Genomic DNA, 18,191 nt, shown 5'->3' with positions numbered 1-18,191 from the left:
TCCCTCTACTCAACAGATTAGTGGTGTGTCCAGCCATTCAAGGATTGTCTTCTAATTTAAAAAGCCCTAGGTGTTTAATAAAGTACACTTTAGGCAGTTCTAAAAGCCTCTGCCAGGAGAGCTGAGTCTGATGGCAGTGCTGGCTATCGGCCATAGGGCCCATAATCACACTTCGCAGTTTGTCAGGGTGTCTTGCTGCTCCCCCAGGGAAGACGGGGGTGCTTCCAAAATGTGGCCAGACACCCCACCGGGGAGCCTACTACTTAGTTTTCTCTCTTTTTGTTGCAATTTTTCTTGGTATTTATTAATTCATAAGGGAAACTTGTCTTTAGGAAGAATAGTCCCAGCAATGTCAGGCTTAAAGGCTACAATGGATATGTTGGTCACAGGTGGTTGACGGATTAATTGTGAAGCAAAAAATACCATAGCCACAAACTCGTCTTCTACAGAGCCTTCACTGTGTCGTTCTAGAAACATCTGGGTTTGCCAATTGCTTGGTGGCAGTGAAGCTCTCTCATCCTGAGCGGGGAGTGGAAGACCTACCTCGCCCCTCCTGGAACTCAGTCAGTTGGCGGTGTAACAAGCATCTCCCGATTTCCTTAAAGCATTAATGGGACCTGGTGACGGACAGAGTTGGTTCTCAAGGGAAACATGTGCTTCCCTAACAAGTGCGACGTCATCCAAGCTGTGCTCAGCTCTCCAGGACAGGCGGCTGTATTGGATCAGCTCTGCAGTCCCTTGGGGCACCAATGTGACTTTGTGGTAGCCTATAGGACCCCCAGCCATGTCTACCCTGACAAAATGGTGCTTCTCCCAGATGGCTGGTCTACCGCACCTGGAATGGCTGTGATCATTTCATGGAAACCATGTCCCTTTTTGCATCAGGTATGGGAAGGCAGGGATCTCCCGGCATGCATGGTGTGTGCAACCCCAGCTCTGGATTTGTCTGACTTCTTCTGTTTATTCTCTTTGACTTGATGTCCTCATATTCTTTTCTTTAAATTTAAAATGGGTGAATTTATATTTTGAATAAGTAATGCATATATATGGTTCAAATATTTACAAATCATGGGCGGTAGAGAGCAAAGTCTCCTTCCCAAGTCCTCTTCCTTTTCCCAGCCCCTCCCCCAACCCGGGCACCACTGTTGGAAGTTTCTAGAGATGCTCCTTTCCAGGGAACTTTTAGGCACAGGCGTGCATATAAATACACATCCCACACATACATGTACAGACACTTGTGTTTCACTTTACCCTTCCCCCCAGATAGTTTTGTACTAGCCACAGTGTTCTGCAGCCTGTCTCGGATTTTTTCATATCAGTACATAAATTACTTCCTCGTGACCATTTTTAAACACTGCAAGTATTGCATTGTATGGATGTATCCTAACTTATTTCACCAATACATTATTTTGTAATTTCATGATCTCTTTAACAGACCGTTTCGGTCATGCTGGAAAGCATGCACACGCCTTTTTCCGGTTGTCCAATCAAACGCTGAGCTGCGTGCTGCTCTGCAGGGATTTCGTAGATGCCCTTGAAGTCCCTGGTACGCTGACTTTAAGTTAATGAAAAGGGAGATTATCTGGTGTGGGCCTGACTTACTCAGTGGGAAGGTCTTTAAAAAAGGCTTAGGGCTTCCCTGACCTCAGAGATCCAAGTAGCAGCTGTGTCTGCAACTGCTCTCCCGTCTGCCTGGGGCGTCCTTCCCGATTGTCACACGGACACAAGCACTTCGATCACCATGGTTTCAGTGGTTGTGTTCCCCTCCCCCTCCTTCTGGCCCCAACAGCCACACACGGCACTTCCTTGTAATAAATCCTTAAATACATATGTATATACGTGGTGTGAAACCTATACATATATTACAATATAAAAAGACATAGATACTATTACATTATTAATACATCATTTTTTATATTACTATAAAATATATATTTTATAAATGTATTTATATTATATATGTATACAAGATACACAATAATGTATATAAATTTGTACATGTACTATATATATATATAAATTACTATTCTGCTGTTCTGCTTCTCTGGCTAAACCTTAACTGACCCTCAATTTGGTATCAGGAGTGGGGTGCTGCCGGGACAAATCCCTAAAATATAGGAGCAGCTCTGGGACTGAGCAGTGGGTGGAAGTGGGGAGAATTTTGAGAAACTTGATAAAGAAACTACTTTGGACAGACGGTTGGTGGTAATCTGGATGCTGGGGAGAATCAGGAAGGAGCCAGAAACACGTTACAGGCAACTGGAGGAAGGACATGCTTACCATGTAGTGGCAAAAAGTTCAGCAAAATTGCTGGTGGAAAGCAGGACCTATAAACAGTGAAGTTGGTCGTGTAGCTAAGAGTATTTCGAAGCACGGTGTTAAAGGCGTGGCCATTTTCTTCTTGCTGCTGATAGTAACACGTGTGAGGAAGGACATTCATTGAGGGAGGAAAATTAAACGAAAGGAGCCAAGACCTGATGATTTCAAGCAAGCTCAGCCTCTCCAGACGATGCTGGAAGTGCTCAAGTGAAGAGATTCTCCAGCTGAACGTGAAGAAGCCACCGGGAGCCTACGGCTTCTAGGAAATGAGTTCTGCCAACACCACGGGAGCTCAGGAGAGGACCCTGAGCTTCAGAGGAGACCCCAGCCCCGGGCCAAACCTGACCGCAGCCTTGGGAGGCCCCGAGCTGAGTCTCGCCCGGACTCCTGAAGCATGAAAACTAGGAGATAATGAACGTGTGTTGCTTTAGCTGGGCAGTTCACGGTCATCGGCTGTGGAGCAAGAGAAAACTAGTCATGCACCTTCGGACTTCGCAGCTGGCACACTGAGCAGAAGGGGAAATCAAGTCAAGCTGAGGCTCTCTGAGTATGATCTCTTACATCCATAATAAGGAGGTGGCTTTTTAGTCGTTTTGGGATTATGATCTCAGAAGCCAAATAGAATAATTCACATTTTCTGAACATTATCCTCAGAAAACCATGAATCCACCAAGATAGTAACTGTATACCTGCAGGGATAACGTTGTCAGCACGGAGGAGGCCATTTTTTACCAATGATGGAATGGTCTAGAAGCATACAAATACGGCAACCCCTGTTTTCGGAGGGACATTGTTGGGCACTAATTCGGAGAGAGGTTTGGGCAGCTGTCAGAGGCAGCACTCACCTGTGCTTAACCCAGGTGTCGGACTCGCTGGCTTGCTCCGTGTAGTTCTCAGGTAAGAAGCCCCGGCAGCCCGTCCGCTGGGAGATCCCAATCACCCAGCCCTCGCTGGCTTCCTCCTGCTGAGTGGGGTCCACGAAGATGTGGTCCCCGGGACTTAGTGTCAGCTCGTCTGCGTTTTGAGGCTTGTACTGGAAGAGGGCCCTGAGGGTCTGGAAGAGAGGCAAGTGTTCTCCTGTCTCAAGCAAGGACTTGAAGGGCCCAATGCCTTCGTCTGATGACAGATAGTAGCATTTACCAGAATATGGCACAGAATTCTTGGGAAAGGTTTGGAAATGAATTCTGGTGTCTGTCTATCATCTATCTATCTATCTATCTATCTATCATCTATCTATCTCCGATCACTATTTACTAATCTCCAATATGAAAGATCTTAGAACATAATTAGACTTTCACATCCACCTTCCTTGGCATGAGATTATTTCTAGCTTCTCATACAACATGGAACACGGTGGATTCATTCATGCTGATTCAATGGGTCTGAAAGGGAGCACTGCATACTTTCCATTTAAGCTCATCAACTCACAGGGAGGAAGTCTTGCAATGAGGTTTCACTGAAGTCATCATTTAAACAAATTTATAAGCAATACAATATATTCGGAAATTTTTTCAATAGTCCATTTTTTTATTGCCAGAAATGCTACCATTGTTTTTTCAATTTTTTTTGTGTGTCTGCAACTCATATAGAAAAGAATGCTAGTTCCAAATTGCACAAAGGGGAAATGATTTAAAAAAAAATAGTAGACAGTCTTCCTTTTCCAGAAATACCTCCAGAGGAGGGCTCCTGGGGGTCAGTGCTCTGCCGGGTGGGCAACCCTTTGTTCCCGGGGGAGGATCCAGCCCGGGAGGACTGCCCAGGCTGGGGCTCCCACGCCCGGATTCGCTCACCTGGTAGTGCACGAAGCGCATGTCCCGGGAGTAGAGCGCTGCGGTCCACTGGCAGCCGTGGCCTGGGTGGATGGCTCTGGCCAGCTGCTCCAGCGTCCTCTGGTGGTGGGGGTAGAACTTGTGGGCCAGGGTCAGATGCAGCTGCTTGGTGCAAGGCTTCACGGTGCAGTCTGTGACATCAGGGGAACACGAGGATGATGGGCGCTTTAACCCACACTGTTGGCACTGCATTCCCAGGATGGCCACGCACCCGGGACGGCCATGCACCCAGGATGGCCACGCACCCGGATGGCCATGCACCCAGGATGGCCACGCACCTGGGACGGCCATGCACCCAGGATGGCCACGCACCCGGACGGCCACGCACCCAGGCCTGGTGCTGCAAAGCCTTCCTGCACAGCGCCTCCTGCCTCCGCCCACTCCCCCCCGGGCACTGGGGCTGTCTCTGTAAGGCAAGGACCCCCTCCAGGATGTGCCACCTGCAGGCTCTACAAGGAGCAGGAAAGAGGAGGCGGAGAGATATGGGTTGGGGGTGTTCAGAGCCTGTGGATTTGCCAGCTAGTTGCCCAAACAGTTGATTAAAGCGGACGCAGTGAAGAGCTTCTCCTTCATTCCCCGGGGCCTGCACGTTGCCCAGCAGCCCGGACCCGCATCCCCGTGCTCTAGCTCAAGGGGGTTTCGCTCAGCGGCAGAGTCTCAGGAAGAAAACACCACAGGCAGCTCAACCGTGTCAAACATGACAGGATCTCTAATATTTCGCTCCCTTTGGTGAAGCAGGAAGCCCTCGGGTGGCCAGCCCCTGGTCTTTTTGGGTGGCCTCTGAGCCAGTGGCCCCAGCCCTCCTGGTCCCTGTTCCAGGGCCCTGACGTGGGCCAGGATCCGCTTTCAGCTGGCCCACAAAGGAGGTATCTTCTGGGGAGACGGAGACCGACAGGAGCACACAGATTTGGTTTCAGGTAGACGTGCTCTGCCCCTTCGGGGGGGTGACCTCGGGAGCATCTCGGCCTGAGTCAGCTTTCGTTCTGACAGCCGCAGCTCGGGGACAGGGCCCACCCTCTGCTGGGACTGCATTGAAACCAGTATCTTCATTCATGTCTCTGGGAGTCTTTTAGTAGACACTGGTTACCTGCCGCCTCTCCCATGGGCAACCCGAACCAGCAGACGGGATCTGTTCTCCCCTGGAAAATGTCACTGATGTTGCGATCGCTTCCTGGACCCCAAGCCGGCGGCCCCACTGACAGCCCCCATCCCCTACATGAGACGTTAGCAGCAAACAAGAAACCGTCAAGGTGAGAAGTCGAAATTGAGATCATGTGTGGGTGGCGGGGAAATTCCTTCCTTAGGTGTTTCAGCACGGGGGGGAGGATGGCCTTGCCACATGAGTCAGCATGGCCTGGGAAAGACCCACGTTTGTCCTCAGAGTGATCAGCGAACCGCACACGACTTCTGAACCGGGCCCTTGTCTTGCCTGCTCTCCGCAGCCCCTGCCTGTGGGGGCGTTTCACTGGCGGGGGGGGGGACACACTTGCCCTGAGAGGGACCCAGGACTCACTGAATTGACGGGCCCCCTCCCCCCGACTCGGGGCCAGGCCCCGGGCACAGGCATGGAAGGGCAGGGCGAGAGACGTGCTGGTCAGCAGGAACCCAGGTGGGGCAAACGAGACAGGGCTGGACCCACGTTCCAGCTCCGAGCACTGCTTAGGGGACCTGGTCGCTCTCCTGGGGCTGTTGTCACAAATGGCCACGGCCTGGGGGGCTTGAAGCAACAGAAATGTGTGCTCTCACGGAGGCCAGAAGTCCGAAATCCAGGGGTGGGCAGCGCTGCCCTCCCTCTGAAGCCCTGGGCAGGGTCCTTCCTGCTGCTTCAGGTTCCCCGGGTTCCCGGCTCTCCTTATCTTGTGGCCGCATCCCCACATCGCTGCCTCCCTCCTCCAGTGGCCTCCTCCCCTGTGTCTCTGGGTGTCCTCTCCTCCCTTAGAGGGACATTGGTCACTGATGCAGGGCCCACCCGACTCCAGTCTGGCCTCATCTTAACTAATCAAATCTTAGAGGCCCTATTTCCAAATAAAGTCCTTTTCTAAGGTTCTGGGTGGACAGGAATTGTAGGGGACCCTTTCACTCCATGACAGTGACCTTGGGCAGGTACACTACTCCTCACAGGCCTCGTCTCTTCATTTTTAAATTGGGGCCCGTATGGCCCATGTGGGGGGGGCGGCGAGGCATAAGCGAGGTGCGGTGCCTGCTCCGTGCGAGGGGCCGACAGGGCACGGCGGGGTGAGGCCACGTCGTTCTTTGGAGGCAAGGAGATTGAAGAGCCGCCTCTTGACTCTTGTTCACATAAAGGACAGCAGTCTGCAAAGACGCAGGGTAATCATCCAGCAAACAGGACCCCGGAGTCCAGAGGCCAGCCTCCAGGTGGAAATCCAGGCTTCGGTGACCTCCTGATGTGGCCAGATCTGTGTCCACGTGTGTCTGAGAACGGGGCCTCTGGACGCCTGTGGAGGGCAGGGAGGGGCTCCCCGCCAGGGTGCTTGGAGTCACACCACTGAGCACCTTCCGAGGACCAGGACTGATGGGGAGCCCCGCAGAAACAGGCTGTTCAAAGGGCCAGAGCCCTCACCAATTTGCAGAGACAGCAGAGCGCCTCCTGGAGCAGATAAGTCTTGATGAAGGCCTAGAGACTCGGGAGGAGCTCTCGTCTTCTGATGTCGAGTCCAGAGTCCCTCCCACGCTCCGCAGCCAGAGCCCGTCTCCAGACCAGTGCAGGTGTCGGGGAAAAGGGAGGTTTGCAGATTCTTAAAGTGAGTCCAGATAATCCTTCCCCAAGAGGTCAACAAGAACACACTGTGCTCCACCCTAAAACATTAGCAAAACCCAACTAGGACTTGGTTTTACACACAGTGCTGACCCCAGGAGGGGATCCGCCCGAGGTGGGCATGGGGCTGGGAAGCCCCCGGTCCCCCAACATGGGCCCCAGCGTGTAACCCACCATCTACACGTGGCCACTCCACATTCCCTCCTGGGACAGTTTCCCCGGGCGGCTGGAACGTGCCGAGTGTTCTGAAAAACCACATCGATGCAAACCAAGGTTTTCCCACTTAGAGAACAGATGACCGCTGCTTCTCGGAGTCTGCTTTCCTTTTGAAAGGACATCCTGGCTCATTAGATTTAGCTCCAGCTAACCCGTTCAGCCTCGGACTAAGGCCAGGTCAGAGGAGCTGGCTGAAAAGGGAGAGGTGAGGATGGAAACGTCCTGGGCCAGGGTGCGTGTGTGCCCAGCCCAGCCAGCTGTTTGGCTTCCGCGGCAGCCAGGAACAGCCTGCTCCCCTTCCCTGCGGCTGACCCACTGCACCCGAGGAGCAAGCATGGCCCAGACACAGCGGTCACTCCCTCTTAACCGCACCCTTCGTGTGCAACTGGCCAGGGCTGCCTACCTGCTAAGACAGAGGCTTCCGTAGCGAACATCATGGCGAATTCTCGGATGACGTCTGCAGGGCTGTCATTCACGAAGAAGCCGAGATAGCTGATGGAAGAGTGGAGAACCAGAGGGACGACCGAGGGGAAGGAACCCAGGATCCTGTCCCCAGCTCTCTTTAGAGCCTCGTATAGACATTCCACCTTGTGGTCTTCGCACTAAGGGAGAGGAGACAGAGGATGTGCTTTCCCGCGTCTTGTTAGAAGGGCAACTGTTAACCTCTTTAGTAAAAATCTCGCAGCCAATGGAGCCTGTTTCTGGTCACGATGCTAGAATGTAATCTATCTGGTCCATGTGTTTGGGGTTATGGATTTGTCCTCAGTTTCTCAGAGATTTCTAGTAAACTTCCTTTCAGAATGGAATATCCTTTAAATGTGTAGGCTGGAGGTCCCTTGTCACCCTAGCTCCCCCCTGTCCCTCCATGTCATGTCGACTCAACCTGCAGTTGTGGTCGACATTGCACCACTTGGCTTCTGGAGGTTTCCCTTAGACTCCAAGGCAGCCACGGGCAGGCACTGCTCAGAGCCCACAGTGAGGAGGACCGTGGCCTAAGTCCCTGGCATCTGGCCATGCTCCCGCAGTGACCGAGCCAGTCACTGCCCCTGATGCGGTTTCCTGGGAGGTGGTCTGGGCTCCCAGGCTCCCTGTCAGCCCGCGGCGGTCCTGCTCGGAGCAGCGCTGCGGGCTGAGTCTGTTGCCTGGCCCTCCTCCCCTCTCTTGCCGGCCCCTTCCTTCTTTGTCCTTCACAGGTGTTTCTCCCAAATAACACTCTTGCACTTCTTGTGAACCCGCACAGGCTCCGACCCAGTCTCCCCACTGCCCCCCAGCTCACTGCACACAGTTCAGTCTGACCACGCTGCCTGATGCTGCACGCCTGCCATGCCACCCTCCACCCCAAGGCAGCAGGTACTTCCTCATCCCCTGCAGAGTGCTGTCTACACCGCTCATCACCTGCAGAGTGCTGTCTACACCGCTGATCCCCTGCGGAGTGCTGTCTACACCGCTGATCCCCTGCGGAGTGCTGTCTACACCGCTCATCCCCTGCACAGTGCTGTCTACACCGCTCATCCCCTGCACAGTGCTGTCTACACCGCTCATCCCCTGCACAGTGCTGTCTACACCGCTCATCCCCTGCACAGTGCTGTCTACACCGCTCATCCCCTGCGGAGTGCTGTCTACACCGCTCAGCCTGAGCGCCAGGGCTATCGGCACTGGTTGGCGCCCTTACTGCACTTCCCCACTTGCATGTCGCTCTCCTGGCTCTGGGGCTCAGCACTGCCCAAGCCACTTCCCGGGCTTAAAGACCTTCCCCCATGTGGAAGACCACTGAGAAACCACAGCGAAACCTAGACCCTTCCCCCGCCCCGCCCTCTCCCCCCACGCCCAGCAGGAAATCAGCCCAAGCCCTGCTCTTCCCAGCAGCTGGCTCCCTCCAAATTTCCCACAGCACCCTTCATCGGCTGAGGAACTAACAGCAGTTTGGTTTTCAGATGCGTTTTTATGTCCCCTTCTGACCAGCAGCTCATGCTATCGTCCGTCTATCTCATCTTTGCGGCCTCTCTGGGGCCGGGGAAAGTGCACGACGCATGGAGCGTGGAACGTTGAGTAAGTGACTCTCTGTCCAGTCCACACCGTCTCTCTCGGTCTCCGGTACGTGGTCCGGAAGCAGAGTCCTTACAAACAGCTGCAGCGGGACATCTGCGTGTGGAGGCTGGACGTTGTCCTCTTATAGCATCAGAGGCAGAGACTCAGTCCCTCGGCCGCTCTTCTGCCAGAAAGGGCACTCAGCCAGCCCAGGCAGGGTTGGACGTGGGCTGGGGGCCGGTGGCGCCGCTGACACAAGAGAAGGGAAGGGTGCGTGTGTGTATCTAAGTCTGTGTCTGTGGGTGTCACGTGGTGTGTGTGTGTCTGCCTGTCTGTGTGGACATGTGCGTGCTGGGTGCAAGTTCCGGGGGGTTGGGAAGAGGAGCTGGAAGGCCAGGTGGCCCCCTGGCTGCCGTGAGGAAGCGTGCCCATTTCTGAGGTTACTTGCGTCACTGGGTTTGGCTGCCTTCCTTTCCCTGCTGAGCCACTGAGGACACGCCAGGAAGGAGTCTGACTGCCACAAACGCTGTTGCTGGAAAGGAGGGGGACCAACTCACCCCGGTTTGCTCAGGACTTTTCCTGGTTTTAGCACCGGAAGTTCTGTGCCTTGGGACCCCCTCCGCCCAGCCCCTGGCAAACTGGGACGACAGCACAGGCTCCTGGGACACCTGCTCGGATAGTTCCCTGCAGAGGCTTGCAGCCCCTTACCCATGCATGCTGTGGAGCCGGGGATGGGGCGCTCCTCCAGCCCTGGTGGGAACCCTGAAATGGGTGGAACCCTTAGAGCTGGCTGACAGCAGAGGGGGGGCCGGCCAGGGTGTGTCCTCTGCACGTTCCTCTGGTGGGGAGCCACAGAGGAAGTGGCTGCCTGCCCCTCCCCTCCTCCCTCCTTCTCATGCATGCTGCTTCTCTTCCGAGCACGTCCAGGTCCTCCTCACCTTCCCTGGACCCCTGTGAAGCTGCCTGTTTGACCATTTTCTCAATCAGGGCTGGGCCCTGGAGCAGCGAAAAGTCCTGCATTTGTGACCTTTGTGACGGGCCAGCAGCGACCCTTCAGTTCATGCATCACACATTTCCGAAACACCCGCTCGGAGGCGCTGTGCTAGTCTTGGGGCACGAAGAGGAGTGAGGCAGCTACCTCCTCCTGAGGGATTCAGTCTCGTAAGGGACGCAGGGTGCACCGGACGCATTGTCACAGCACGTGGACGGTGCCACTAGGGACACCAACAGCACGACGGTGGGAGCACAAAGGGCGGCAGCCCCTCCTGCCTGGGGAGCGGGGAAGACCTAACAAAGGGAGGGGTGAGTGAGCGGGGCTCTGAGAAACGCGTAGGAGTCGTCCTGATGAGGACAAAAGTGAAGGGTGTCTCACATGAAGAGGCCGGCTAGTGCCACAGTTGTGGGCCACCCCGTGGAACTAGGTCACGTGGCTGCCCTCGGTGACATCCAGCCGCACTTAGACGTCACGGGGATCTGCCCCAGTGGCGTGTTAATGAACACTGAGGCACGTGGGGCCGACTCACCGTGAAGAAGTCACAGAGCGTGATGTGAGGGAAGACCTCGTGGGCTCGGTTCCTGGTGCACTGACGCTTGCTCTCTCTCCAGAACTCCTGCAGTCTTTCCAGCAGGGAGCCCGTGGGGCAGAGGAAAAGGGCATACTCCTGGGGGATGGGGTCATCCAGAGAAGGGTCATCGCGATGACAGCGCAGCCTGCAAGAGAACAGACCGCTTTCACCGGGCGCCACAACGTCAGGACACTTTCCCAGCGTGGGGAGGGCAGCCACGCAGAAGCACCGCCACGCTGCGACCAGCGTTGTCCACGCCGCACAAACCCACCGCCAGCCCCCTCGGTGAGGCTCAGCGCGCCCGGGGCCTGTGTGGCCACGGAGCAGCTCCGGGTCCCCACCACGTTCGTCTGAGTCCCAGGCCAAAGACCAAGACAGGGAGAGAAGGTGGCCTGGTCTTCAAACGATCTTTGGGGGCCAGAAAATCTGTAGAAAACATGCACATTTCATTCTGTCCGACTTCAAATTGAGTGCAAAAGTCAAAACTACCAAAAGAAAAAAAAAAGCTAGACAAAATCTGGGTGGCTATTCTATATTTTTTTTTGTATCAGAAGGTTATTTTAAGGACCGGGAGAAATGCTATGCAACCCCAAATTCAAGTCCTTTCTCACTGATGACAGAAACAAGAACTAAGAACCACAAGGCATCATTTTCTCACCTGTCAAATTAACACTGTTTTTGAAAGGAAGCAGGCCGTGCTCCGCTGTGTCGAAGCTGCATTGGGTCGTGTGCAACTTCTGTATGAAAGCAAGTTGTCAGCACGCACCAAGAGCCTTCAAATACCCGTCCCAGCTGAACTGACAATTCTACTTCCAGAAATTTCTCCAAAGGAGAAAGCAAGTAACACGGCACGCGTGAGGTATCTTATGGCAGGGTTATTTGTTAACAGGAAAGACACGAAGATGAGATAAGTGGCAGTAAGTTCATCTATCACGTATTCATCAGGAGTCATGGTTTTGAAGAATTTCTAGCGATGCAGACACGTGTCCGAGATGGAATACGGAGTTCAGTGGGCAGGGTGCAGCCCCCGGGGGAGACCGCAGCCATGCACAGGTGGGGTCTCCGGAAGAGTGAAACACCAACAGAGGGCGCTCTGCCCCTGCGTTCTGGTGCAAATGTATCCTTCACTGCTTGCTTTTTCTTCCAGAAACGTAACATACCCGCAGATAACATGCACTAGTGTTTTATTTCAATTGTAAGTGACTGTTTAAAACATTCTGCAGGTGGCACTGTTTGTAGTCCACGCCGTCCTTTTGTAATTTATCCATGTGAATGCGAATGCATCCGGTCAGGCGTGTCAGGGTGACCCTTCCAAGGGCTGTGCATGCTTGTCACGCCTGTGTGATATTTCACTCATCCATCCCACCGCCGGACACGTCCATCGGTTTCTTTGCGAACAACGGCATAGCACGGTAATCAAGATCTTTGTACATGTCCTTGGGCGCTTTGCAAGTTTCCAAGACACGGACCTGGACGTGGAAGTCCGTGGTGGGTGGCGGCATTGACACAGCCCGACCGCAGCCAGGACAGGGACAGATCCCCCCCTCCGCTCACCCGCGTGGACACCTGAAGCTTCTTTCTTTTTCAGGGACATCTTAACTGGCACTTCCCTGGTTAACTAAGGTCGGCCCCCTGCGGGTGAGCCTAGGGGACCCCACGGTCTCCCCAAGCCTCAGTGGGACTGGTGTTCTGCTTGGCTGAATTGTAACTCGCAGGAAGTCACCATGGCCCTCAAGGCAGTGGGTTTCGTTTGAAATTCACATTTGGCAACTGACTTTAGAGCTTAGCCCAGAGGATTCTGGGTGTTTCCCTTTGTCTGGTAGAGGGGTTACATAGTTTGCCCTTGGCCTAGAGTTTTTGGGGAAGAAAGGGGTTCCCTGTGAGGACATGCTGGAAACTCACAGACCCGCTGTTGGTGCTTGCCACCCTGCTCTGGGAGGGCACCCCAGCTGGCTGAGACCCGGTTTTTATTGCTCGATTTTCGCTGCTGTTTTCCAGAGCAGGGCATGAGGGGACTTCCCGCCTAGGGGCAGAATGACAGCGTCATGGCGCACTCAGGCGGGACTGGGTGCTGGAGGGCGGGGTGATCCCAGAGCAGAAAACCCAGGCCTGCAGCGGTGGGCGGCTTGCGGCGTGCCCAGCTGATGGCTGGCAGAGCCTCCTGGAACCCTGAGTTCCTCCCCCGGGCCCCCACCGCCTGGCCCTTGATGCCTTGAGGGGCATCCGGGAGCAGGAGGAAACTCTCCCCAGCAGAGGTAGCCTGAGAGAGTGGGACCTCTGCTTTTTATCTTCCCTATCTACTCAACAAATCACGTGGATTTCTTTCTTCTATGAGAGTCACATTTGGATAACTCAGATTTTTAAGTGAAGAAAGGCTTGTTCAAAGTTCCATCTCTCTCCTCTGTTTGCCATTTTAAATGAGGGTTCTTTTCTCCTTTCCTTCGGCGCTGGGTGGACAGGCAGGGACCATGTCCCCAGCTGCCCGGCGTGTGTGGGGCACTTCCCCTGTCCGCGCTGCAGAGCTCTCAAAGCCAAGTACTCAGCACAACTGCAGAGACAGCCCTACTCACCAATTGGACGCCTCTTCCACTGTCTTTCTTCCAGTGGCTGCCAATGCCTTCAGCCTACAGGAAAGCAGGACGAGAGAAGCATTCAGAGATCTGCCTTCCATTCTCTGAGGAAGCAGGGGAGAGGCAGGGGTAGCACTGCACCCCATAGGACGTTTGGGGAGGCCCCCACACGGGCCTGGACTAGATTTGCCGCTGGATGCCTTGCCCTGCCCAGGCCTCCATCTCCGTGTGGCATCACTGTGGATTCTGAAAATGCAGACCCGCTCACACCTCCCCTGCTCAGGGGCTCCCGCCTCCAGTCCTGGGCACGGGTTCCAACCATGCCCACAATCTCGCCTTCTCGGCCAGCCCCCACACCCTGCACCAAAGCCAGGTGAACCCACTCTTAGATCCGGAGGTTGGCTGTGAAGGGCCGAATCCCTGCCTTGCACACGTGCCTCCCTGCCAAAGTGCAGCCGTGTGCCAACACACGCTTAGAAATGTGGCACGGATTCTTCCAAGTTTGGCTCGAGGGTCCGTCCTCCAGGAAAACTTGCCCAAACCTCCGAGTGGGGAGGACGTGCATCCCATCCTGTTTCCCAACCACATGTTCAGGCACCAGACTTGGGTCTGTTCACCTCCTCTACCAGCCTGCAAGGTCCCTGAGGCCCAACGGTGTCATACTCATCGTTATAACCCAGGACGTATAGACACCGAATTAATTTAACTGAATGGGACCAAACTGAACAGGACGGAATACGGCTAAGGTAACTCGCTCAGGAATTCTGCCCGGAGATTGCTGGATGTGATGGTGCTGCCCCGTGCTGCTGTTGTGAATACTGACTGGAATGACCTCAGTTTCAACTACAAGGAGTTCAGAGCATGAGGCCCCCTCCAGCTTCAGTGGTATAATAAAGGACGGGCTTGAGAGGGGCCAAGAGTGCCATCCCACCCCACAGCTGCCTGTGCTCCCTGGCCTCAATGCCCCTGGCTGGCCCGAGGGAAGGTGCCCAGGTCGGGGTCTGGCACAGGGTTCCACGGCTTATTTCCAAGATCCCTGGTTTATTATCAACATAAAGGCGACAGAGTTCTGATTTGGGTTAGAAGAGAAAAGGGTGTAGCTTCCAAGTGATTTTGGCCAATTTGCTCAGGGATTTGTTACAATGTTTAAGGAAACTTTGGTCCCCTCCACAATCCAGTTACTTAAAGGGACTTTTTTTTTTAATATTTTATTTATTCATTTGACACAGAGAGAGAGAGAGACAGAGACAGAGAGAGCACAAGCAGGGGGAACGGCAGAGGGAGAGGGGGAAGCAGGCCTCCCCTCATGGACCAGAGAACCTGATGTGGGACTCGATCCCAGGACCCCAGGATCATGACCTGAGCTGAAGGCAGACACTTAACCGAAGGAGCCACCAGGTGCCCCTTAAAGGGGCTTCTGATGCATTTTCCCATCGTGAATAAACCTGTGAAAAATTAGTACCCCATGTCCTAGCATAGCTCATTGCTTTAGGGACTTCTCTCTCTGACAGGGTGGCTCTTAAGGTTAAAAGTTTCCGTATGGGGACCTTTTCCTTGGGTAAGCAGGATCGAGTCCACGCTGTGCTAACACTTTCCTAACCATCTCTTTCAATGATCAGACATTGATGAGATCTTCCCTACGGATGAATGGTTTCCCTGCACCATTTAGAAATACGTTCTTGTTGGTGGTTCTCGTGATAGCTCCCTTCAGTGAGAATTTGAAATACCTTCTAGTGTCATCTCAGTCACTGAATTGTAGAGAGTGTACAACCAGGCCCAAGCTCTTGCAAACCCTGAAAAATGGAGACGTCCCAATAACACATGGCTCCCAATTTTTACAAATTTCGGGGTCCCTCTAGCAGCAAACCCTGAAAAATGGGGACGTCCCTGTAACACGTGGCTCCCAATTTTTACAAATTTTAGGGTCACTCTACCAGCCCGCCCGCCAGCAGAGTTTGTCTTTAAAGGGCAAAGACCATGTCATTTATAAAAAGCAGGAAAGGGCCTTATTCTGAGACAGTATCTCCCGCCCTGCAAGGTGCACCCCTTCGGCAGGAAGTAAGTGCTCTGAGCTGCCTGCAGTTGTGCGGCAGGGGCCAGGAGGGTTGGGGGGCCTGGGACACACACCCAGGGGCCTGCGGCGGGGGACGGTACTCACGCGGTGTGTGCCGGGAAGCCCATTCCCAGGAGGGGGTCCAGGAGCGAGGGGGTGCTGCGGCCCTTGTGCTTGTTGGAGACCTTGGCGTAGAGCTGAGTCTCCCCCGCTGCCATCTCTTCCTGCCTGTGGACAGAAATGAATAGATAAAGCCAGAGAGACGCAGACAGGCACGGCTGCCTGAGAGTGTGAAGAAAAACCTCAAGCCCTTTTGATCTTTCTGACAAAAGCTAATATCCTGTTTGCATGAGATGTTGGTTTTTCAGAATTCTCCTTGTGGGGTGCCGGGGTACAGCCTCCGCCGGCCCTGTTTCCCCGTGGGGTTTGGGTGCCAGAGGTCCAACACGCTACGGGAACAGCGAACGTTGGCAAGATTGACAATACTGAATTTTGACAAGGCTGTGGAACAATTGGAACTCTTCATTGTAGAACTGTTTGGGACAATGGCTTGGACGGGTTTGCATACAGTTCCACACATTTGCTATGTGACACACTTACTCTTAGCTATCTACCAAGGAGAAGTGAAAATGTGTGACCACTCGAAGACTTGTCCACGAATGTCCACGATGGCTTTATTCACAGGAGACCCAAACCAGGAAGAATCCAAAGCCCATCAACAGTGAATACATACGGAAGTTCCGGTACATTCGATCAATGAGTAGCACTCCATCAATAGCAGCGACACGGTGCTGTCCCCTGAGATGGCGTGGATGAATCCCAAACACCGTTATTTTGATTAAAAGAAGCCAGACTCAAGATCGTTCATACTGCATGGTTCTATTTAAATGAAATTCTAAAACAAGGTACTACTAAACTATAGAGACAGGAAACAGGTAAGAGGTTGCCCAAGGCTAGTGTGTGAGGGAGTTTTGGGGGTGATGGAAACGTTCTATATCCTGATAAGGGTGTGTAGGTCTTCAAGACTGTCTGAACCGAACACTCAGATTGTGTGCATTTCAAAAGTGTGTAAATTAAACCCCAATAAAATTTATTTTTTATTTATTTATTTTTTAAAAGATTTTATTTATTTATTTGACAGAGAGAGACAGCCAGCGAGAGAGGGAACACAAGCAGGGGGAGTGGGAGAGGAAGAAGCAGGCTCCCAGGGGAGGAGCCTGATGTGGGGCTCGATCCCATAACGCCGGGATCACGCCCTGAGCCGAGGGCAGACGCTTAACCGCTGTGCCACCCAGGCGCCCCAAACCCCAATAAAATTTATTTTTAGAAGGGAAAGGGAAGGGATACTAAGAACAATAAAAACAGTATGCTAATTTTCAACAAAAATTGGCCTGCTGGGATTTTGTGGCGGATTATGTTGAATCTGTAGGTCAGTTTTAACAATATTGAGGCTTCCACTCCATGAACATGGTGTATCTCTCTATTTACTTTCTCTTAGTAGTGCTTTGTAGTTTCAGTGTCTTGTACATCTGTCATTACGTTTATTTCTATGTGCTGCTATAGTTTAAAAATAATTTCTATTTCCATTCTTTGCCAGTATATAGAAATACAATTGATATATATATATAAATAAAGATTTTTTACTTATTTATTTGATGGAGAGAGACAGCCAGCAAGAGAGGGAACACAAGCAGGGGGAGTGGGAGAGGAAGAAGCAGGCTCATAGCAGAGGAGCCTGATGTGGGGCTCGATCCCAGGACGCTGGGATCACGCCCTGGGCCAAAGGCAGATGCTTAACGACTGCGCCACCCAGGCACCCCTGATTCTTACATATTGACATCACATCCAACAATCTGGCCGAGATCACTTATTAATTCTAACATTTTGTAGATTCTTTTTGACTTTTTATGTACATAATTATGTCATCTTCAAATAATGCCACTTTCCCCTTCCTTTCCAATATTTGTAAACTTTATTTCCTCTCTGTGCCATATCGTTGTGACAAAGACCTCCAGTGCCATGTTGAGTAAAAGTTTAGCATAAGTACCCTTTATCATATTAAAGAAATTTTTTTCATTCCTCATTCACTGAGGTGTTTTTAAAAAATTCATTAACAGATACAAAGTTTATCAAAAGCTTTTTCTGCATCTATTGAGGTGATCATATTGTTTTCCTTTTTCATTCAGTGACTGAGGTAGGTCATACCAATTGACCTTCGAATGTTAAATCAACCTTGTGTTTCTAAGATAAAGCTTTGATCGTGATATGTTATCCTTTGTGTGTATTAATCAATTTGTTAATACTTTGTTTAGAATTTTTTGCATCTGTGATGGTGAATTAGCTTGGCCTGTTGTTTTCTTTCTTCTCAGGTTTTGGTGTCCATAGAACTCATTCTGATATTCCTGAGACTTCCTGGTCACAACACTAGAAGTTCCCATTCTAGGAACCCCCCCTCAGGCCCTGGCAAACGAGGACAGTGGGTCACCCTAAGTGTCAGTGTTATTCTGGCCTCATAAACGAGTTGGGAAATATTTCCTCTTTCCCGATTCTCTGAGTTTTTATAAGATTGGTACAACTTCTTTCTTAAATGTTTGAAAAGATGTATCAGTAAAGTCATCTGGGCCTAGAATTTTCTCAGAAAGTTTTACATTATGGAACTAATTTATTTAACAGATACAGGAGTATTTTTCTTCTGTTGGTTTCATTAAGTTGTTTTTCAAGGAACGTGAACAATTTATCTAAGTTGCTAAATTTCCTGGCACAAAGTTACCAGATTTTGTTGCATAATTTTCTGTGTAGAGGTCTTGCAGTATTAGATTATTAAGTATTTGATCG

The 18,191-nt window shown here is 52.2% G+C and overlaps 1 protein-coding gene across 2 annotated transcripts in view; it reads right to left on the bottom strand.

Moving 5' to 3' along the window:
• UBASH3A (ubiquitin associated and SH3 domain containing A) overlaps positions 1-15,575 on the bottom strand; it is a 37,892-nt gene extending 22,317 nt beyond the window's left edge. For both annotated transcript variants that reach the window (XM_026498898.4, XM_026498975.4), the window contains exons 1-6: positions 15,462-15,575; positions 13,304-13,357; positions 10,692-10,878; positions 7,544-7,742; positions 4,110-4,279; positions 3,165-3,373 (exon numbers count right to left, since the gene is read on the bottom strand). In XM_026498898.4, coding sequence (XP_026354683.3) covers positions 3,165-3,373; positions 4,110-4,279; positions 7,544-7,742; positions 10,692-10,878; positions 13,304-13,357; positions 15,462-15,574 — 932 coding nt within the window. In that variant the 5' untranslated portion in view covers position 15,575. The remainder of the gene's footprint in view (positions 1-3,164; positions 3,374-4,109; positions 4,280-7,543; positions 7,743-10,691; positions 10,879-13,303; positions 13,358-15,461) is intronic.
• Between the last annotated feature and the right edge of the window lie 2,616 nt (positions 15,576-18,191).

The sequence above is a fragment of the Ursus arctos genome, unplaced genomic scaffold (assembly GCF_023065955.2).
Source record: "Ursus arctos isolate Adak ecotype North America unplaced genomic scaffold, UrsArc2.0 scaffold_4, whole genome shotgun sequence".
NCBI lineage: Eukaryota > Metazoa > Chordata > Mammalia > Carnivora > Ursidae > Ursus > Ursus arctos.
Note: the sequence above shows the minus strand (reverse complement) of the source record. Positions and strands in the feature narration are given on the sequence as shown.